The 23,911-nt window shown below is 46.7% G+C and overlaps 3 protein-coding genes across 3 annotated transcripts; 1 reads left to right on the forward strand and 2 right to left on the reverse strand.

Moving 5' to 3' along the window:
* Positions 1–4,410: 4,410 nt before the first annotated feature.
* Pmar_PMAR020727 (WD-repeat protein, putative) lies at positions 4,411–6,431 on the reverse strand (the record flags this gene model as incomplete). The annotated part of the gene is made up of 12 exons (XM_002779535.1): positions 4,411–4,535; positions 4,593–4,748; positions 4,819–4,969; positions 5,107–5,214; positions 5,263–5,335; positions 5,391–5,488; positions 5,539–5,632; positions 5,685–5,792; positions 5,845–5,966; positions 6,015–6,159; positions 6,209–6,296; positions 6,348–6,431. 12 exons carry the CDS (start codon positions 6,429–6,431, stop codon positions 4,467–4,469), a joined length of 1,296 nt encoding a protein of 431 aa, XP_002779581.1. The 3' UTR covers positions 4,411–4,466.
* A 3,018-nt stretch (positions 6,432–9,449) lies between these two features.
* Pmar_PMAR020728 (hypothetical protein) lies at positions 9,450–10,830 on the forward strand. The gene has a single exon (XM_002779536.1). It carries the CDS (start codon positions 9,455–9,457, stop codon positions 10,187–10,189), a length of 735 nt encoding a protein of 244 aa, XP_002779582.1. The 5' UTR covers positions 9,450–9,454; the 3' UTR covers positions 10,190–10,830.
* Positions 10,831–21,677: 10,847 nt separating this feature from the next.
* Positions 21,678–22,636, reverse strand: Pmar_PMAR020729 (hypothetical protein; the record flags this gene model as incomplete). Its single annotated transcript, XM_002779537.1, has 2 exons — positions 21,678–22,458; positions 22,575–22,636. 2 exons carry the CDS (start codon positions 22,634–22,636, stop codon positions 21,678–21,680), a joined length of 843 nt encoding a protein of 280 aa, XP_002779583.1.
* Between the last annotated feature and the right edge of the window lie 1,275 nt (positions 22,637–23,911).

The raw sequence follows: 23,911 nt of genomic DNA on the forward strand, positions 1-23,911 counted from the left end.
GAGGAACAATGATTATCTCCATGGGTGTTGAGGCTGCGAACTCCGAATCCGAGGAAGATAGTGACATGGTCGAGCAAGTGTGTGACAGCTGGAAAGAAGGCACTGAGTCTCGGGCGAGCAGAGTTGAGTTACTAACGCCAAAGCAGAGGCATGCTGGTAGAAACGTATGTCAAAACTCCTTGACGGGCGATGGAATACTGGACACCATATTCAACTGGACATCTATTGCTTGCTCTTTCGGACATTCTCCGGGGGAAGTTGGGAGTACATCTCTTCCCGTTCTCTCTTCCGCTGGTGAGAAACCTATGCCACGAGTTCAACGCTGGGCCCGCGCCAGAGGCGAGTGCTTTCTCCGCAAGCCGCAAGCAATCCTACATGGCAATGAATATCTGAGCGGCATACTGTGGCGTTAGTGCTGCATGAGAATTTGAAGCCATGACACCATCACACTAGACCGAAACACATTCTTGAATTCATAAAGATGACGTACTAGGCCATCTCTTGCTCAGTCAGCTCCTGGTATTATAGACGAGACCCATTCTACGGGCTCACATATAGAAGGTGGGATTTTGTCAGCAACAACCACCTGCTTCAGCTTCGTTTAAACTTGTACTTACTGCTCGTTTTGAAGGAAGCTTTTCGTGGGGTGTCTCTCATGAGAAACTAGCCGTGATTTTTAACTCGACATCAAGGCTGGTGTCGCATAACTCTCCGCCGGTGTTGAGGAACTCCTCGCCGACATGCGGTGACCAATAATACGACACTAAGCCAAGATGGCTACGGAACCTCAATACTAGAGACTTACAGCGAGAAACGTAGGTTCTAAGAACCATACGATTCGCTATATAAGGAAAAGCGCACGCCCAATAATGCTACGTGCTTCACGATCTCAATACTCTAGTAAATACGTCAAAATACGTCACAGCTGGCTTTCCGTGAGGGAAGAAGAATGAGTTGCAATCGACTATATCCGTTACGAGCGGTTATTCAGCATGCGCGAAATATTCCGAAGTTGGGGAATAATCCGCCGCGCATAATCGTCAGTTCCCTGTGCAAGACTGGATGCGAGTTAGCAAATCGGCATGCTAGACGAGACCTTGCACGATGACCAGCGATTATTGGAAACTCCCGAGAAGGCTGAATCGAGTACGTGTACTTGAGGAACGCATCTGTGATCCCCATTTCATGTCAGTGACACGGTCCAGGTTGGGTAATGTTGACCTCAGCACTTACATCCAAAGTACACCGAATGCAGCAAGGCTTCGAGCAGGGAACGATGCAGATAGCCTCGGCTCCACGGCTGAAGATGCAGTTGACACGGTAGACTCGCTGGGAGCTTACATTCGCTCCATGAGCTGGAGTTCGACAAATCATAGTGTGGGGATGCAGGTACGAACTAAAGTTGCCAAGATTGAAACGAGGATTGGCAGGGGCGGACTCGGCACCATTGACTCGTGTGCGACGACGAGGGAGTTTCTTCGACGGAGTTCGGTAGTGCGCAACAGTCTTGATGAAATGTTCAAGGACAGCAGTCCGCGGCTGACTCGTAGCGAAGGTGAGTCGCATGATCGAATAAGCATTTTCTAGAAGTACGGTGATGAGTAGCTCGTGCGCACTCGCATTCAGCATGTGGTGTATGCGCATGAATTGGTTCTGAGTCAATAGTCGAATATCGATTAGCAGTTGATAATCACGGCAGGGACTGACCTCCAGGGTAGTCAATGAAGTAGCTTTGGGATCCATTTGTTGGGTTCCCATCAACACGTGTGTCACAAAGGACTTCAAATCGAATACTGAAGTCGGTCGAGAGATCCAAGCCAAAAGTAGACATGCGGAATCTTTGCTTATTCTACGAGGTGCACGCACTCCAGGCTCGCGGACAACGCCAGTAGATCCATGGATTGGGTCTGCTAGACGGATATCCCTCTGCGCTGCCGACTCTAGCAGCGAGAGCGAGGTAAGAACACAACCCGGAGTCCATTGGCTTGATTAATTGTGCATTCCAGATGTTTTCTGATAGTGAGGATCAAACGCCGTCCCCGAGCAAATCACGGCGGCTTCGTAGGAGAGGCAGTAAGTACCCTCTGTTGATAGGTATTCACACGCCATTTCGGAATCAGATCTTTACGAGGAGCCGTACGGTGGGATACATACAATGTAGTGTCATTGTTTCTACATAAAGTTGAAGTCTCGCTCCTGATACAGGTACGAGAGTGCATTTGATCTAGATTGGAGCTCGGAACCACACATTATGACGCACGATGTCGAACCCTCTAGCAGTACTGCGAGGATTGGGTATCGACACAGAACGGAAAAATGCAAGTCTGGCTACTCCGCTCATCCAGCTCGTGATGATGTGAGCGAAACCAACGTACGATATCATCCGCGGCCCAGTGCAGCCGACGCTTGAGCTTTTCAGGCATCGGGGAAACAGCTCTCGATGACGAACGTGTCCACACCGAGTGTGGATATTCAGAGGTAGTCATGAGCATCATCAAGTGTGAACACGACGCCCCTTCCAGACGACCACGCCTCGTGCAATTGCGAACTCTCTCTTGGAGCGCCATCTTCGCTCTCTTAGTTGTTTTGATATGTAGTCTCATGATACTGGCATACTACATGGGGATGCGTAGAGGTCTTCAGGAAGCCGGGAGGTAAGTTCTAGATGCTAGACATTCCCGTTTGACCGTGTACTTTGAACCAATCAAGATGTTCGAAGGTAGCTCAATCAATCCGAACCCGTTCATCAATAAGGGGCCGTCATGAAATTATGACCGGTCCCACTTACTACGATGACCAATTTAAATATCGTTCGTTCGTTCGTTGTGGCCGGATGCGCTTCCATAGGTGTCACTCTCGTCTCGAGGACCTACTCGAGCGCCTGGATCCCATGGACTTCTGACTGAGTGATCATTCTGACTGATTCACTGACTTCAGTGTTCAAAACGTACATTATAACAATTCTGCGAAGCCTGCAGCAACTGCATTCTCTTCAACTCCGATTTGTAATAACTGTAATATCATGTTGATTATTTAATGTGCCGAGCTTCGAATTGGTCAAGTGCATCAATGATAGGGAATCTGAAGAGTCGATGCAGAACGCTTACGTCATGGATAAGTTCGATAAGAGGAAGTCCTATTGTTTGTTATTTAGCCAAATTCGCTCAGCTAGGACAGATACAGTGTCACCGCCGAATGACCTGTCGTTCAGCAAACATTGCTGGTGATCTAGTCGTACAGGGAGGAGGGAAGGTTGACGGAGGGTGCGGAGTTTCAAGCTCCAGAGTAAGGGTCTCTACATGGTTTCCACATGACTACGAAGACCTTAAGCTCTCACGAGTCAACTCCACCACATATGAGCTGGAGCGGGAACTTACCTACAACCTGGGTTAGAGACTCGGACGTACACATATCCTGATTTGTATGTTTTCTGGTAGGTATTCGCGTCCCCCATGTCGCTAATTCATCTCTGGCCTTGATGAGCGAATCTTTCAACTTATGCACTAAGTTGCAACTAGTATCGCTCGCGTGATAGTCGCCCCAATGAAATAGCTTAATCGCCTGCGAACTAAAACGCTACACGTTTACAATTTTTGTACCAACCATGCTGAATGTTTGACCATGAAGATCTTTTCGGAACGGCTTCCACGCTAATACTCCAAAGGTTATCCCTATCTGCCTAGTACTCTTCTGCAGTCAGCGTGGTCACCTGACGCTGTCAGCAAGCAGTTAGCTCCCTCGACAGAATCTTCCTCTCATATCAGCGTATATGAAATATTCACGACCCCACTCCGCGACCCCGGCATCTCTTGACGCGACAGTGGGTTGGCGGTGGGATATAAGCTTCTCGAGATGCTGAGTTATGTGTATGCCTGTGGATTTATACATGTGGATGCTCAAGCAGCAAGTATTATTACCAGTTTTTCCAAGCACGAAGTCGCATGGGAAATAGCGCATCGTTTTACGATGACGTAAGTGATCTTCATGGAATAGGCGGAAGATCAATCACACAAGGTCGATGCCGACGACCACTCCCGTGGGTGCGCCTGTCGAAAGCAATGACAAGGCAGCCATATCCATAACAACAGCAGCCGGAGTTCTCGAACATGACCTGATTTGTATGCTTTGAGAGCTTCACGATGATCACCGCAACTGCTGAGATTACGTGTGAGCTCGGGAATCATACTTCCTCGAGTCAAGGAACACTGGAGGGCGCACTCGGAATTACTCGCTCTGGAACGTCGTAGCTGACTCAACCCGTGTCCAGGACAATAACGCCTGTATCGTCAAATTTGCACTCGAAATCGCTAAATGTGGTTGTTTCCATGCTGAGTCAAAGATCCAACTCCTTCAGTCACCGGTGTCATTGAAGCGACTAAGTGAACCAATCGTTGGCAAGAAACTTTTTCGGTATTCCAGGAATGTACGTGTAAATGACGTTGTGACACCAATCGGCCTCAGCATGATCACTCAACTAGCGAAGGCTTGATCATATGAGTTCGGACCTTACCATCTGAACCCGAGGAGAGGATAATCTGAGAGAAAAAAACAGCTCTAATGTGATCAGCTGCGGGGGCGGCAAGAGCGAGTACCTTATCATTGCACCAAGTGCAGCCGGTCACCGCGGTGTCTTGAGGCAGATCGCATCTCTGTAGCGGCAATCGAGCCGATCGTGAGTCATAGAGCCTGACGGTCCCGTCGAGAGAGCTCGTGGCCACTAGATAGTCACTCCTCGGATTCCACGAAACCTGAGTAAATCGTGAGAATAAGCGTCCGGATTTGTTGCAGCATAGCACGATTCTAAATATGCCTACTTACCCCTGTTATTGAACGCTCATGGGTTCTGTACTGCTGAGTGAGTTCAAGCTCATCCTTGGAAGAGCGTAAATCCCAATATGCAACACGGCCATCATCGTGGCCTGTACAAACTCCTGATCTGTTCGATGAGATGGCCAGAGCAGTTGCCGCCCTGAATTACCAATAATGAAGGTCGCAGTAACAAGTAAATATAGGATTTTCTCCAAAGTACGCAGCACCCCTAACGATAAATACGGGCGAGCTGTGCTCTTTTTGACGCAAAACCCTCAAACGGCCGTATTTCCTCACCTCCCGCAAGGAAGAACTGCATGCCGCTTGGCAGCCAAGATATCCCATAGCGCAAGAGTGCTGTCCAAAGACGCTGACATAACAGTTTCTGTGTTGACCTTCACCAGCCTGTGAAACAATAATAGCCACAGATAGAGACCTATCAGCGACGCCTACCTCGTAACACCGCAAGCCTCCATGTGGTGATCGGCAAAGACTACCCGCGGACCGGCAACGTCACGGGACGACTCTGAGAGGGAAGTATACACTCATAAGACAAGATCCCCCGGGTCAATCGACCTCACCAGAGGGAACATTATATAAGGCGAGGAGTCCACCAGCATCGCCAGCAACGACTATGCTTCCATCAGAAGAGATTGTGAGTGCTGTCACCGCTGCGACTCTGATGAAGAGAAACCGACTTCCTACCAACTCCCACCGGGAAGAGCGTACCCTCCCTTAATCCCATTGTTTGCACTCGAGACGAGCGCCGGAGGCTTGCCGCTCTCATCGAGAGCATAAAATCGAACCAGTCCATCCCGACTACCTACATCCAAGACACATCACCTTCATTGAGTGATAGAGCAGAACTAGCTCACCAGTAACCACAGTGTCCTCGCGTCCAGCAAGTGCCAAGACCGAAGTGTCCGAGTCGCGCTGCCCGAAGAGCTTGCGATGACCCTCAGATGTGTATAGACTCCACGAGCCTCGAATATACAGAGCCACATATAACAATATGTCACGGTTAGCTAGTATCACCTTTCATCGATCCAGTAGCATAGACCCCCGACTGTGTACCCTCAAGGAGTTCAATGCAGGAAAGCCACTCATCCTCTTGAGTAACCTCAGCGGTCTCGGGCTCTGGCATCGCCAAAACATACCTATATCGTAGGACATAACTTCAAGAATGAGAATAATATACAAACTACTCTATGTTGCATGCAACTTCGCTAGAGAGGCCGTATTGCTTGTAGAAATCTGCGAGGCTAGTCCGCAAGAACTGTCCGTTAATGATGAAGTCAAACACCACTGGCTCTTGGAATGAGAGCAAGTCATTGAGCATGGCAGATAGACCTGCACAGAGTCTTCATAGAAGAGAACAAGTTCGACTGAAACCCCTTACCGGAACGGGAGAGGTCGCCTTCCAGAACAATAGGGTCTTCAGGGATATGATATTCCTCAGGCAACCTCGTCATGAAAACCCCTTCCACCTGATCACCAATCATAGCTGAGCATTCCGATACGGACCCGCATTGTAGTACCTGCGTTATGAGTGCGGGAGCTGCTGGTTCCCCTCCTTCACCGGGGACATCATTCATATCGGCAGCAGGTGACGATTGAGCCATGAGGAATGTATGACTCTGCAAGGGTCATGAGTAGAGTTATTCGATCTCATAACGAGAGCCCGAACACGTTCCCACGTCGGTACAGCTTGAGCACTGTAACGCAAGGGTGAAGGTCAAAGAAGAAAGCTGAGTTAGATTGAAATATTCCTGAGCACACGGACAGGTGGAAGAAAAGAATGAGAAAAGCATGAGCTACACCAAAGAATATCCCGTGAAACCCCGAAGAGGACAAGAGCATTCAGCTGGAAATGAATGAGGATGAGCGTGTCTCGGAATCTCGCTTGGTGAGCGATAAACGATTCACTTAGTGATTGATGAGGTGAGCGATAGAACCTTTAACATGTCACCAAGTCAGCCTTCCTTAGTCGAGATCCGCCTAGTAGACGCTACAGTGATTCCCAAAGGAGTCATAAATTCCAACTGTAGGAACCAGCCTACTTCCGAGGCTGGTTCCCTCATATCAGGGAGCCAGACTTATACCCTTATACCTTACGCCTACCCCAAAAACAATCCTACATCCTCCCGGCGGAAACCAAACCCAACCAGTGAGATCATATTCCGTGCGGAAGCGCTGAGAAAACATCTACTTGAGCTCTACGAGAGTCTCTATCACTCATCCCCACAACTACCATCAACTGTAGTTCCCATAGTAAGATCCTCTTCAATTCCCTGGCTACAGTGACGGTCACTATAGCCACAATGATGAGTGATGAGTGTTACAACGTAATAAACCTCCATGGACATGCACGATTCATGCGAGTTGCATAAAGGCGAGCGGGGTATGAATCACAAGCTCAGCGAAATATGGATATGTTACAGCACCCAAGCTAAGTTAGACGTCAATGGATTTGAAATTTCTGGTTCAATTTGACATGTTGTTTGTGATTATGTGTTATAGATTGAGAGTCTGTTTGGCAAAATTTCTCGTTTAGGAACAGGAAGTTCCTATTAGGAACACTTGAATGTTGTTGAGTTATCCTTCGTGTACACCACCGAGTTTACGCAAGAAACTCGCGGAGCGATGCGATCAAGTTCCGGATTTCTCGCTGTCTAGCATTGCACAATTGATCTCCGCCGCATTGTCATCACATTTGCTTAAATCAAGCTGAAAACTCGTTTGAAGTAACGTTGACTGCTCTCCAAGCGAGGCATCTGACGCGAAGCGCAGAAAAGTCATGGTCGCTCCGAGGAGTGGAGTAATTGTGCATATCTCCAATTTACTTTTTCAGTAAGGTTCTCAATTTGCTGTGATGGCGATACAAGAGTTGATGTGGCGCCCTATCAGCGTATTGGAAGCGATAATCTTGTGGGCTCTGAAGACTCAATGCAGCTGTGCGAGTAAGGATATTAGTATATTTCAGTTCATGATGGTGTACTGCGGCGTGGCTCTCGCGGTGACTCCTTTCGTCTTGTCCCCGTATGGTTTATGCTATTCGGGAGCGGAGGAGCGAACAGATAGTCTTTCTCAGTTATGACTGAATTACACTATCATACTGGAATAAGAATGCGTGCGTTCTCTGAAGTGGGCTCTTCGCAACAATGCTTTTCAGTCTAGGTTCACCATTGACACCAACGAATTTGTATCTCGCGGAGCCCACACCTTCCAAGGAAGGCATCCAGTCCTCTAGCTGGTGAGTGAGTCAACTGGTAGAATGACGGGATTACCAGCATGGCCTTTCAAGGAAGGCATCCAGTCCTCTAGCTGGTGAGGTGGAGTCAACTGGTAGAATGACCGGGATTACCAGCATGGCCTTTCAAGGAAGTCATCCAGTCCTCTAGTTGGTGAGGTGGAGTCAACTGGTAGAATGACTGGATTACCAGCATGGCCTTCCAAGGAAGTCATCCAGTCCTCTAGTTGGTGAGGTGGAGTCAACTGGTAGAATGACTGGATTACCAGCATGGCCTTCCAAGGAAGTCATCCAGTCCTCTAGTTGGTGAGGTGGAGTCAACTGGTAGAATGACTGGATTACCAGTATTCTCTCGACTTGGCATTGAACAGTATCGAGACGCAGTCACCTGCAATTCTGTTGCAGGTGGTCTGACTTGATTGAGACAGGCTTGGCGTTGGAGGATCGAATAGCGTATCACACTGTTGATGTTTCAGTTTAGTGGAACACTCTAGGTCCGCAGATATCCGGTATGGAAAATGATTCTTACCATAATTGCGGTTCGATTCGCTGTGTCATCGGTCCGAACCCCGATTTGAGCTAAGCTGGGGACTGATAGGAGACTGGTCTATTTCATACAGCCCGTTCAATTTCACCCTTTTACTGAGGCTAGAGCCATGAATTGGGATAACCAGCTCTCGAGCACTTCGACGAGTATCTAGGATTTGCATCCGGTGCTTGTGGGTAAACCTCACACCCACAAAAGATCCTCTCCAAGACCCATCCGCGATAATCTGCTGCATAAATAGTGACTCGCTTCTGCAGTGTCCTTGAGTTCCATGACAGCACATTCATCACAGCTCACACCCTCTTAGACTGGGTACCGCAGCTGAGCTCGTGACGGGGTTGTCACTATCTTAGCGTGTGTTTCCGCAGCTCCTCTGTTCATGAGTCACGAATCGTGACTCAGCCTTATGCAGTTTTTCCAGCTATTATGAAGGAAGTAACCTCATCTTTGATAACCCTGCGTCAAGATTAACGGTTGGTGAGCCGGAATAGCCCCTTAGTGCTCGAAGACTTGAAGTTCAAGTGCCTCGAATATTCTCTTATGTCTGGTTCGAAGAGCCGTAGCACCGAAACCATGATAGGCTATTCGTGCCCCATGAGTATGATCGCTTTGAACCCAGCGATTTCATTGGGTTATGAATGGTTTCCGGTATTTGAATAAACGCGCTGAGTGGGTTTGATTCTATTTCATGGATATGATGAGAATGCTGAGTTTCGCTACGGTGAGGAGGCATTTTTGGGCTACGGCGGTACAGAATCTTGCACAGTCTGCACTCTTCAGAGTAGCGTTCCGTCGGGAGGTTCCAGATCTACAGCTTTCTTGAGACTTTCAGCCCGATTTTTTCATCAATGCTTTTTCTACCTCTACCTCCTCGGCGATTTGTACAGGAGACATCAACATCCGCAGTAGAGACTGTGAGCCACACCACGGATAGAGTTCCTGTAGAGTCTGGTGTACTCGAGAGCGATGGGTCTTCCCGCCTTCGCTTGCCAATATTCGCCTCTGTTTCTATAAGCTCGCCATCCATGAAGATGGGTTCGTCATCAGCGAGTCCATCCGATCCTACTCCGAAGGACGAGGACGATTGGCTACGAAGGGCTTCTTTCAATGCCGTCAGAAATCAGCGCATGTGCTCGTCGCTGTCAGCTGACACTACGGTCAGGCATTCTGCCATTGATAACTCCGACAAGGATGACGGAGACGGTTTCTCTCGGAGTGTGTCCTTCGAGAACGAGAAAGACATTTCTTTCTATCACCTCAGCTCGCCTGTCGGCGAGGTGCTTAAGACGAAGATTTTGACTAAGACGTTCGATGGTTGCTCTGACTTGGATAGTACGAGGTTTGGCTCCGTGAGAGAGTTTGAATCCATCGAAGAATTGCTCATCTTCGCCCAACGCATGAGCCATCCTCCTGCAAGAACTCCAGGCAACCGCAAGAGAGTTGGCGCAGTTGACTCCGTTGCTAGTGGTAGCGTTGGATCATTCGAAACTTCTCCGAGTACGCATGAGCCATGCCGACCAGCTGTCAAACTCCGCCCCGCTCGTTTTGGTTTCGAAGAGGCAGTTGACATGGAGGACTACTAGTAGGATGGACATGCCTGTGTGGAAGTACCGTCAGCTATCGAGAGTTGTAACTTTCTCCTTTTCTGCTTGACCTTGTCATTGTAAAGGCTCGGAAACCTTATTTGTACTCGGCATCGGTACAACCGTTACTTTTTTCCGTCCCGTGCCCTTATCTAATCTTCTTCGCGTCACACACTTGCGCATCGCATCTTAGTCTCCGATTAGTTATAGTGAGTAGATTTTGATGCTGTGCGCGGGTTAGACTTAGAGCTCTGAACTTTGACCGCTGAATCTAGCCTAGTATTTCATGGAGTGGTGGGCCACTTGGCATCATGGGTTGCTACTTGTAGTAGGGTACTCTAAACTGTATTATAATCTCATTTCCCACCATCTGCTGCTAGCGTACAACTCATACTTGCGGCTCGCATTTGCGGTTGTATCATGTGCTCGAAGGAGCCTGTTGATAGCTTTGATATCTCAGTAGCTTCGAGTACCAACCATTCGTTCCGTAAATATAACTGTTTTGTGAGGATACAACCTCAAAACATACTGGTCCCATGGTCCGCGTGGTTTCTTGATGTCACATGTACATAGTTTCCTGTCATTAGATAGTGTGACCACATATTGCTATCCTTCGGCCTAGGTCATCTTTCGATTCTCTTATGTAAACTAGAAATGGTCTCTGAAGCTGTCGACCTTTGTTGCGCTGAGAGTTGCTGGCTCTAACTAGGTAGTAGTCACGGGATGTATGTCCTTGCGTCTCACAGTCTCTGGGCCAGTTTATCTCCTCTTGTAGTTGGGAAGATACCGCCTAGCGGAGTGCACTAACGGTTTCCATCGCAGACTGATATGGATGTACGAGTACAAGTCAACGATGCATGTGAGAGTCGAAGTTGAATGTGCATCTGATCGGAGAGAAAACTAGAGGGCAGTTGATGGTGGCTTGGGTCGATTTTTGTGTACAGCCCCATATTCGAAGTCCAAGACAGAATTAGCAGAGTTGGTCTGGAGTTTGGTGAGGATACTCACCAAGTTCACGTGGAACTTATCTACCACAAGTGAGTTGGCGTATTGTACCCCACCAGTTCAGGCCTATCAGCTCAGTCTTTTGGTTAAGCCTGTGCTCATTGAGTAACAAATGCGAGCCTCTCTGATAAGAGTGTTGTTTATTCGGCACAGGCTTTCCGAAGATAGAGGGATTGGGATCATGATATCAATCTTACCGATGTTAATTACCATCTGGACTTGGTAATAGCGGTTGAGCAAGTTCACGAGGCAGACCGGGAGCTCTTTTTTCCACTACAACAGTAGATGACGTAGTCTTGAAGCGTTGAGCATTTTGCTGAGCTTGTACGGCAGCAATTTAGTCAGAAAATGAGTCAAACCGATGCAAACAAATTATACACACCGTAGACTACACTCCCGAAAGCCAAGAACTAAGCCCCTGGTTAGTGTCAATGTTGGACATAATAAACCAAGGGGTGTCGAATTTGGATGTGTATTGTCAATCTTGGATCCGAAATTTCCCACTCATGCCGAACACGAGTACCTGATGTCATTCTCGGATGTGCCACTGACATTGTTGTCTATGCGGTTGTCAAGTTTGCACGGGAGAAAGTGTAGTCGCCGCATCAATCACAATGGCTGATTCTCTGAGTTTCAGTGTGTCATCTCTTGATCGACTGATGTCAGCAATGTCAGCAGAAGTTCTGCATTGCTGACTTCTGGCATCTCCAGCCAGGCCTACTCCCGGTGGTAGTCTACCACATGCTGAATCAGTATGTGCTGACACCGAATTATGAACTGGGGTGGAAAGTTGAAGAGATTGATGACCCGGTGGTATTGATCAATCATTCAAAACATTCTCCTCGTCGAGTTCATATTGATAGATTGGTACTTATTCCTACTGAAGTTGTAGAAGGAGATAATATTGTAGACGATGATGGTCTATGGTTGGTAGATGATAATCCTGATGTTGGTGTGACATCATTAAATACAACTCCAGATATTTCTTTGTTGAAGACTCCCGAAGCTGATGTATCAACTGAAGTTGATACAAAGTAGTTACTGTTGAAGTCAAGACTTGACTGTCAAGTCCGATCCCCTAGAACGTGCTACGTATGTTGGTCGATATGCTCCACGTGATAGATCTAAAGATAGAAGACCAGTGCGTTATTCATAAGTCAGGCGTTATACTGATGTATGGGTATCTTTCCATGAGAAGAGGGGGCGGATGTAAGGACTTGTGTCACTGTCCCATTTGTGGTACAACTGTCCTTGAGCTAAGCTGTGCTAGATATTCATATATTCTATAATACTATAAGTAACGTAAGAATAAGTTATTCATCCCTCGAGTCGAGCGGATTGTGTTAACGGTTACACTGTCGAAGAGCGAACCGTCAGTGAATGATCGCAGAGAAATATCGGAGGTTACTGGAGTGTAGAGTTCTCTTTGGGTGCATTTCCGTCACTCTCTCCTCCGATATTGAGTCGGCTCTTACAAGATCCTAACGCGATATTCTCTACATCTCGGCATTCCGTCCTCTTAGGTGACGAACAAAACAAAAACTGTACACTCTTATTTCCCCATTTACAGCGAGCACAGCACGTAGCAAGCGTCAATATTGAAACACTTTGAAGAACAGTGGTCTTTGACGCTCTTCAAATATCTGATCAAGTAAGAACTATAGACGGTTCAGCTGACGGTGACTGGGCGCTTCGCTCGGTTGATGGGCCTAGAGTGGCGGTGGTGAATGTAACGGTAACAGTGAGTATACGAGGGCACTCACAAGAAACGCTGAGCTGATCGGGATCCATAGAGCCTGGTGGGCGGCCCAGTGGGCCGGGCCCACCAGGCTAACGAATCAAGCCTATTGTCAGGGCCCACCGTGGGGATTGTCAGTGAGGATGTCAGTCGCACCCAAGATCGTTCGTAGAAGGATCGTTCCCATCATCTCAGAAACTATTTGTTCGTCCGTCAAAGTTGCTAGTGTGAATTGAATTCAGCAGGTATGAATCAAGAATTTACTAAATTCTCGATTCATTATGAATCATTCATACCTGCTCATCCTATCGCTCGTATTTTCGCTCTTGGCATTCCTCCCAGCTTTCATTTTGCTTACTATTTTAGACTTGACTCTGGGGTTGATGCCGAGAGTCTGATCAGTACATGTCTATGAACCGTGTGTATTATCGCCGGTAACTTATTGATGAAAACATCTTCCAATGGGACTCCCATTGGAAGATGTTTTCATTATGGACTCCCATTATGGGAGATCCAGATGGAACTTTGGGCCGACTGGCTTCAGCCTGTAATGACCTCGATTGTGTTGTATAACTCGGATCGTTCCATCACGTTCATTATGGTGATGAGTTTCAACGATGCATTTGAACTACGTCAGTCATCGACATCATTATTGTCATGGTTTTCCCCACCGATCAAGAACCGGACAGAGCGAAGCCTCGCGACCTGATGGGTGCTGCTTGCTTCTGAGTCTGACGAGTCACTGACATCAATATGCATCTATGAGAAAACGTTTCCGCCAGCCATCACTGCATAGTCATCGTACAGGACTATAAGTAGTACAGATCGTTTTAGTTGCCGTACGTTGTGCGCAGGGTTTGCCCTTTGGGCGGGCAAGCGTCAAAATTTCGCGGAAAGGAAATTTTATCACGGAAAATTTCGAAAACGGTGGAAATGGAAATTTCCGTGTAAATCTCGCACGCCATGCGGGCGCGCGAGACATGCGATCAGCCAGGTATGCCCACCGGACCCAACGTATGCCACTTCCGGGCCCAACGTATGTCATGCCAAATAGGGTGGTTTGAACCAGAGAAATCGCGGCCCTTCGGCCCGCTATAGTAGCCATGTCATCTTAGGGTGATATACGAGTCTGGCCGAGGCTGGCCGAGTTCTGCTTCAGTTTGTATCCTAGGTAGCTGAGTCTACTGTTCTGGGTCGAACGTGAGCAAAAGCTTGGGCTCTTAGAGGGGAAATGAGATATTTCATCTCGTTTTTCATCCACCATAATCATGCTGAATTACGGGAGAAAGTGATCGATGTCTACGCCCTATGGCCCATAGGGCCCAAACCCATAGGCTATGGGTCTCCACCTCGGATACCGTCCATCATGCTGGGGCTCAGCAGCTTATGATAAGCAGCTCATGGACGATAAGCTGCTTATCCAAAGTGACGCAAATTCGTGCGAGTTACAGCTAACGTGTGAATGCGAAGATTACCGCCGAAGATGTACTCGATAGAACGCAAGATATGGTGGACTTAGTCCACTGGACTACAGCCAAGTAGGTCGATAGCGCCAACCGTGAAAATAACTGAAGCTACGCCGACACTATTCGACTCTCTCGAGAGAGAACGCAAGATTGCAAGATAGTTGGAGAATCGCTAACTCTTGAGAGGCTCACGCGCACGCCCACCTGATCGATATCTGAGGGTAACCGCAAGATGTATTCATAGTGACCAGTAGACACCTGCGAACGCCTTCACTAGCTTTATTCGGCCATTATGAATGAATCTGAACTACTTCTCTCCTCTCTATTACCCTGGGCACGATTTTTTGGGCATTTTAGCAAATTTCCAAGAATTTCCAGCCTCAACGGAAATTTCTGAAATATTCTCGAAAATTTCCTTCGGAAATTTCCGCCCGTGCCCAAAGGGCAAACCCTGGTTGTGCGAACGCCACAAGGAGAGCCCGAAAGCACTCGCCAGTTAGCTGTCTGAAGGGAGAAAGACAATTCGGATAGCGCGATAGGGTTTACTACTCATTGAGTTTGAAAAGGTTGCATGGATCTCCGACACCAGCCGTACAAATTGTTTGACGCGTAATTTACGCGTCAACAATTGTACCGGCGTACATTTACGCGGCGTAAATGTACGCTGCTACATCGTCTTGAGAACGGTAGTTGAACCAGTAACGCTCCGGAGAGAGGTTTTGCCTCAGCGCTAGAGGAATCTTTGAATGACAGCCTAAATACAAGATTTTTTGGAAACAGAACATTCTCGCAATGAGAACTCCGATAGTATCGCAGAAATGATATGGAGAACAAGATTTACGACTACTAGATGTTCGGAATTCTCACCCTTGGATTTATCGAATATCGCATACCTTCATTTCGGAAGAAGCTCATAAGAGAGCTCATGGCTCCGTCAAGTCGCAATGCAGTCTCATTTGTTTTGTTGAAGTTCTCGACACCAGGGAGCATGCTGGACATCGCATTCGGACTCTGCTCGGTCGTGTAATCTTGGCTATGAGTCGGACGGCAGAAGGAATTCTCTGCCTCCCAGAGCTTGGATGAGCCTAAGAAATGAACGCAGCAGTCGCAGGGATGCCATTGACACCTCAGTTTCTACCTGTTCCTCACCAACCTGTGGGAATTTTCTGACAATATAGGTGAGTCTGCAATAGTGTTCAAGTGCTCTTCAACTACTGCCAGCCCATCAAAGAAGGAAACTGTCGCTAGATGTCGCTTGAGCCTAGAAATCGACCGCAAGAGTCTATTCAAGTCTCTCGCTCTCTGATACTTTTCAGCGCAGCCTATATAGGGAAATGATGAGGCATGTCGATCATGCATCTTGGACGACAACCAGACGACAGACTGGGCTAATAGGACAGTCCTGTCAGGACTTCAGAGATTCAGTATTTCACAATAACCGATAATCGCCAAGAGGGTTGCCACAGAGAACTAGTGGAATCCCCAGTCTGGTGTTACTGGTGACAGTAGCAACCCCCTTCTATTCTCTACTTTTTCCAGACTTTCGTGTCAGTCATTCCATTCAGCAACTTTTTAAGATCCGCCCAGTTCCCCACCGCACCACGAAGAGAATCGAACAATTCTCATCAATTCAATTGATGATAGACACAGGAGTCTCAGCGTCCACCGAGGCAATGTCAGCTCCGCAGTAAATAGGTGAATTTTGCATTGAGCACCTCGAGCTGTAGAGTTTAGCGCACAATGATGCACTTGAGCACGCCAGTTGGAGATCTTCGAACTGAGCTCCATCATCAAAGAATAATTCCACGAGCAGAGCGTCGATTTGCTACGCCGGAAGTTGAAGAACCCGGATATGAAACGTTGGCGTTTGCATCCACAACACTAGCCCGTGCATCCCAGATATAGGATCTGGCGATCCTATATCTGGGCAACCACGCACAATTCCCTCCACAATTGGTAGTTGAACAGGGAGAGACTGCAGATTCACACAGGCCACGATCATTAAATTTAATTCCACGAGCAGAGCGTCGATTTGCTACGCCGGAAGTTGAAGAACCCGGATATGAAACGTTGGCGTTTGCATCCACAACCCTAGCCCGTGTATCCCAGATATAGGATCTGGCGATCCTATATCTGGGCAACAGACCAGTGTCATTACTGGTGAATGCAGTGACGGAACGAGTCATGAATGACATCGTCGGCCTTCTGTTGGGCTCGTCGCCTCGCAAAGGGCGGCGGAGTTCCCAGCGACGGAAGAAATGGCAAGTACGCCTCTGGGTGTTTTCTGCAACAGAAAGCCACAAAGCCTCTATTGCGAGGGCTTTGGTCCGGACCTTCAGGCTTGTCCTCCGAGTGGATGACGCAGAAGAGGGCCGGGATTCGGCCTTCTACCAGCCACTGGTAGAGGTGGGCGGAGTTCTTCACTTTACGAGAAAACGCCCCCGTCTACCAGCGAAAAGGCCAGTATAAACTGCCAGACTCCCACCAAAGTCCTCCCAGTAGTCAGTACAGAAAGGAGCACCGCTGACGAGCGGGTGGGCGCCGCGGAGTTCATCCGCCGCGGATGAACTTGTTAACACTCCTTCACGGGCTTCACTCCTAAACGTAAATCCTGATACCAAACCCTCTGGATCACCACAATTCCTGGCGATCACACGTAGAGCCGTCTCTAACCCAGCGACAGGCAAAGGCCCTACCTCACCCAGATCTTGAGGATCACAGCCTGGTAAAACAGGCAAAGGTGGCAAGGCCATGCCGACCGGATGGTCATTTAATACTAACACCACCCTAGGCGGGATCCAATTCACACGCTGTAACAACAATTCCCGTCCACTCAAGTCCGTTTCAAACGGACGGTTGGCGAATAGGAATCTCAGCACGCCTCCACAGGCTTCATACTCCGCCCTGGTCACGTGCAACATCACAATCTTGTCAAATCCTCAGCATGCAATGAAACCTGTCGGATATGATTCTCATAAGACCATCTATCAACATCCGGCAGTATAGCTCTCCACTCCAATGCTAAGTTAGGTTCAGTATTGCCCATAATGGCGGTCAGACAGTTCAAACTCGCGCCAACCCAAAGGTAAGCGCTGCTCGTTTCTCCAACCAAGCCAAATCGTCTAACAACCGTCTCAGCCGCCAGCTTCGATTCGCCAGTTGACGGCACTCTCTCAGCCACAACTCCAGCCTCAATCGGAGGACGAAGATTGTAGCGTGAGACAATCGCCGAGATGTGACCCACATCTGCACCAGTCTCGACACCGAGAGTCGCAGCAGACTGGACCACATTACATAGCCCTCAACTGACCGACCTAACCCTATGTTAACAAATTTATCACTCACCACAACATAGTCTCTATACCCCACCATGTCCCCCAGGGCATCAGTATTAGGCACACTACCTAGAATGTGAATAGCCCTCGACACCTCCCATAGTTGAACATTCGGCTCCCTGAACTCGCCGTTATAATTACGACTATCCAGTATGCGGCCAACAAAAGTACTCAGGCTAGGAACGCTCGAGTCATCCACGGGATCCCCGATAGATGGAATACTGTCCAAAGTAGATAGAGACATTGCTGTAACAAGCGAAAACCCTAAAGCCCTAGTAGACCGAGATAGCAGACTGCTACTAGCAGTCCTACACGGCACTCCGAGGTTACACTAAACTCCTAAACCCAACATACCACACCCTTCTCAAGGAAACTCTCCAACACTCTCACTTCGGAAGTAAGATGTGTTCACTAGCGTTTTTCATATTACTTGTGAAACTCCACTGTGATTCTCTCCGGCTTTTTGCGAGTCTGCTTGATTTGCTTGAGTTTTATTATCACGCGAGTTGTAGCCATCACCCCAAATCCCATCTCCAACGTGAAAGTCTTCGCCGCTATCTAAGTAATCAAATGAAAGTCAGCGCTGATCTTTTGGCCACCCATCTAGCTCGTCCGAGCTCCAATCGTTACCGCATTCAGGGAGCAGGCGATCACTATGTCGATCGTACTGACATCTCGAGTAAAGATGAGCATCAAAACCTCATTTCTCGATGCTCTGAACATCATACCAGAGATTCCAGCTATGATCTCCAGGAAAGTTTGTTGAGTGGATGAATCTCGGCGAGCTAGAAGCCTGGATATCCAAAAGAAATAAAACGTCTGAAATGTGAATAACGTAATTATGACTCATGGTATGGAGGGTGACAGTCAAGAATCCCAAAACCCGAAACATAAATGTTGCTTCACCACAGAATATTCCAACTCCGCGGCCGAGACGGGACACTCGGGATCCCCGAGTCGGGATTATGGGTGGCGGGCCAGTCAGCCATAAGCACAGACATAATGCCTGTGTCTAATGATCGTCTGATGACACAATGGTTATGTTTGGAGCGGAATTGGAACAAAGGAAGAAAATGAGCATGAGCTAAATTCAGAACAGATCTCGATTCACGTCGGGATTAGTTGGGACTAAAGTGCGCCGATCTCTCCGACTACGCTTCCCGCCAGCGCACACCACAGAAAATTGATAGATTGTATACTGTAGGCCGGGAAGTCAACAGTTGCATAAACCGTTGTACAAGAAAGCATAGTACATGTATCGCGAAAAGCAGCGTAGGTCTCCCGGAACGGTGGAAAAGAGAGCGGCACGTGTTGCATTTTGCAACAACACCTTTACCCGGTACGCCCTGGGGCCGTATGCGGATCCTGATTCATGAATCTGAGTCCATGATTCAACTCACGCTCTGATCCTGATTCATGATTCAAGTCACACCTTGATTCGAGAGAACTGATTCAGATTCTTAGCTCAGGAGAAAGAGTCGAGATTTCTGAGTATGAGTACTTGAGACAGAGTCAGATTACGTAATCATGAGCAAGATCCTCGATCCTTGATTTTAATCAGCCGCTGAATCCGATTCCTGATCCTTACTCACGATTCAAGATTCAAATCTATACTCAATGGCTGATTCAGAGTTTTTGGTACTGAGTCAGAGTATTTCATCAACTCGAGATTAAATACTCAGAGTTGGGATTTTTACTCGTGATTCGAGGTTAATTCTCAGGAGTCGAGATTCTTTTACTCAACCTCAAAGCTGCTCAGATTCAAGATCGCAATCTCACCTTGAGCATGATCCGGGATCATACTCATGATGCACAAGCTCACAGTTTAACACGGGGATTAATCTTGATTCTGTACCGGGGGTCCGGACCCCCGCCGGGGGTCCCCCGGTACCAAACCCTGATTCTGATCCTCGACCTTGATTCACGACTTCAGCGCGCGCCACGGTAGACCTTCTCAGCTCCTTGCGAGTACTACTCGCCGAGTAGGTTTTTAGAATGACCGTACCGGGGGATACAACCTCGGCTTCGACCATTTGAAAGCATATCCTCAACCAGTTGAGTTGTGAGATTATATGATACAAGACGCTGCAAGGAGGTATAGCGCACGTAGTACATACAGGATATTAGTATGCCACTTCCCGGGACTAGAACCCCTACTTCGAGCACATGAAAGTATGAGGTCATACGAGGTCAAAACGGTGTATGGAGGTATAGCGCATCATGCGCTGCGCATGTAGTACATGCAACCACATGGTGTGAAGTTCACACTGTGAACTACGCATTCCTTAGTTCAATTAATTGTTCATAAAAACAATAAATGCCCATCGTCGATCCTCTTGAGGGATTGTCCGATAACGACACCCGATCACGCTACCGGTTATCAAAGGAAGCTCTAGCGCTGAGCTTCCTCTTAGAACTTCTGAGTTAGAAACCCAGAGTTAGTTGATTCCGAGTGAACATATTGTAAGGTTTGAAGTACGGATGTGTACAAGTGCGACAGAAGATCTTCTTCCAAAAACTTATCATTGCTGCAACGTAACGGGAAATGTGCATGCATTCGGGGCGAATCTCCCAGGTTCTACCCTCGTAGAGTGACGTTTTCTTCCTTTCTTGCCGCCCGTTCAATAAACCAATTCTGAAGCTCAGAATCGTTTCCAGAAACGATTTTCTTAAATCTTGTTCATAGAATCGATTCTGGAAACGATCCTGGAATCATTTCCAGAATCATTTTTCAACGAGTTCAAAAGCGTCCTCGCGCGTTTATGAAATCAGTTCCAGAACCGCGAGCTTCAGAATGGCCTGGAGTGGTTCTGAGCATTTCGTTGCGCGTGACTTTGCTGTCTACTTCGTAGATTCCACAAGGAATTTTTACTTCTCCACGAGGAGTTGCACTCCTTTTCCTTTCTTGAACCAGTTACAAAGAGAGCTTGAAACTCCCGAAGAGCTGACACTGCGTGAGGAGCTAACGCTCCCTAGACTGAGGAAAGGAAGCTGGTATTACAGATTGCTATTTACGAAGCAAGGCTGAAGAAACCAGGGGAGCCCATTCCCGTATTGTCAAGCCGTGCAGATGCTGTTTTAGATGAGCTTGCGGCCCGATTGCTGGGTTATCCTTAGTGTAGTTCCTGTTAGCCTATTGTCTTGGGAGCATAAGTTTTTTTTGAAACAATTAGATTGAGTGTAGTTAAGGCTGCTAGTAGCAGCCTATTACTATTTTACCTCTTCTCGTATGTTGCTTGTAATAGTAAGTGGTTCATTGATTGTAGTGTCAGTATTTGCAATGTGAAGGATGAATGATGTGGTTCTATTGTCGTGTGTAAGATAATTTTTGGCGGTATGCAACTTGTTTTGTTAACCACGAAACAAATCTTGAGAATGAAAGCACGCTGTCGTAGACCGCGGGTTCGATCCCTGGGGTTAGCAGTATTCGTGTATTTACATCACGATTTTGGAAGCGTTCCCGGAAGCGATTTCTAAAATTGCGTTTGTTGAGCACTTGTCAGAATCGTTTCTGGGATCGCTTCCAGAATCGCTTGTGGATTTTCAAAATCGTGTTTATTGAACATCATCTCAGAAGCGTTTTTTAAAATCGATTCTCAGCAACGTTTCCAGAATTGCGCGTAGCCTTGTCTATTGAACGGGCGGTTGAAATTGTCACTTTCGGTTGTGGGGCGCAGCGACTATAATCTTCTGTCGCATAACTCTCCGCCGGTGTTGAGGAACTCCTCGCCGACATGCGGTGACCAATAATACGACACTAAGCCAAGATGGCTACGGAACCTCAATACTAGAGACTTACAGCGAGAAACGTAGGTTCTAAGAACCATACGATTCGCTATATAAGGAAAAGCGCACGCCCAATAATGCTACATGCTTCACGATCTCAATACTCTAGTAAATACGTCAAAATACGTCACAATCTCATCCCCTCAGGTGGCGACATCTCAAGGAGTCACCTCATCTAAGCTCTCTTCTAGTAGGATGTTTGTGACCTCATCCACTTTGATCTTCTTGACATCCCTTGGGGACAATCTCACAAAGGCTGCGACATTACCGATAGCTGATAGCTTACCATCGGGACCAATCCATAGTGGTAGAAGTCGTTCGTCCAGTAGACGGTACTCGTGGACCATATACTGACCGTTACCTGTCCAACGCTCAATCTTACCGTAATGAGTCTTAGAATCTTGTGGATCTTTCCACAATATAAATTTAGTGTGCCTCAGTGAACGTGTAGACAGAGTAGGCTCTCCAGAAAGCTCATCGTCAGTGATCTTGGGGTTATCGTCGTCATTATAAACTCCATTAGGAAGAAAGGCCTCCAGGTGATCAGCACTGTAGAGCTGGGAACGGTTACCATTAAACTTGACTTCATAACAACGGGAACCGACCCTGCGTATAATCTCACCTTCCCGCCACATACGGTCGAGTTTGTGGCTCGGTTGCGTCCATACCAAAACCTTATCTCCCACATCGAACTCGTTCGGTTCGTTAGCCTGCTGCGGCTTACACTCTTGCCAAAGCTGCCTCCAGTCCTCCATAATCCTTTCCCTCCTCTGCCGTAGCTTATCACAAGCAGATCTTATAGCACGTTTATGCTTCTTATTAGGGTGCGCGATGAGTTTTTCAATAGCATCATCGTTCACCGGAGCTGTACTATTATGCGAAGAAGCCCATCGTGCTAAGGGAGATTGGAGTGGGAAACCATAAACAGCTTCATGAGGACTGACGCCCAGAACTGGATCGATAGTACTATTGACTCGAGCTTGAGCGAAGGCTAAGGCTTAATGTAGGGTAACATGACGGTTCTCATCCAGAACTGCTCGTAGAGCCATATTCACCACGGCATGGCCTCTCTCATAGAAGCCACCACTCGCTGCGTGATATACTGGAATACAGACATGTCTCACATGATTTAGTGATAATAGGCTGCTGAAGTCGAGACTCTTCACGAACTGTATTCCATTGTCAGAAATAACCGTTCGAGGGCATGAATACTTTAGAAGGAATTCAGCCTCGAATACCCTACAAAGCTCGCTAGCGGATATCTTCGTCATCAAAAAGAAAAGGCAAAATTTTATCAGCAAACATGTAATAGACATGATATACCTCTCATTACGTTTAGCAACAATGAGTGGACCTAACAAATCCACTCCGATTTGTTACCTGACCCCTTAGGTAAATATTCATTTGATACTTGCCTAATACTCACCCAATATCCACCTAATATTTACCTCATATTCACCTAAAATTTTCTTAATATTCACCTAGTATTTGCCCAGTATTCAACTAATATATACCTCATATCCGTCTAAAATTTACTCAGTACTAACCTACTACTCACTTAATATTTGCCCAATACTTGATATTCACCTAATATTTGTTTAGCATTTACCTAATATTCATCCAAAATTTACCTGAAGTTTACCTAACATTTACTCAACTTGATATTTACCTAATATTCACTTCATACTCACCTAGTATTTGCCTAATATTCACCTGATATTAACCTGATATTTACCTAATATTCACCTAATATTTACCTGATATTCACCTAATATTTACCTAATATTTACTTAATATTTATTCAAAATTTACCTAATAATTACTTGATATTTACTCCAAATTTACTAAAATTTACCTGAAATATTTACGTAATATTTACTTAATATTCACGTAACATTTACTTTATATTTACCTAATATTTCCCCAATATTTACTTGAAATTGACTCGATATTTACTTGATATTTACCTAACATTTACCTAATATTTACTTAAAATTTACTTGAAAACTACTTGATATTCACTTGATATTCACTTAATATCTACCTAAGATTCACTCAATATTAACCTGATACTTGATACCTATTTAATATTTGCCTGATATCTACCTGATATCTACCCAATATTTACTTAATTTTCACCTTATACTAACCTAGTATTCAGCTAATATTTACCTAATATTTACCTGATATTTGCTTGATATTTAATCAAAATTTACCTAATATGTACTCAATATTTACCTAAAATTTACTTGACATTTATTCAACTTAATATTGACCTGAAATATCCACCTAATATTTACTCAATATTCACGTAGCATTTACTTTATATGTACTTGATATTTGCCTAATATTTACCTAACATTCACCTAATATTTACTTAAAATTTAATTGA

The sequence above is a fragment of the Perkinsus marinus genome (genome assembly GCF_000006405.1).
Source record: "Perkinsus marinus ATCC 50983 genomic scaffold scf_1104296946768, whole genome shotgun sequence".
NCBI classification, from domain to species: Eukaryota; Perkinsozoa; order Perkinsida; family Perkinsidae; genus Perkinsus; species Perkinsus marinus.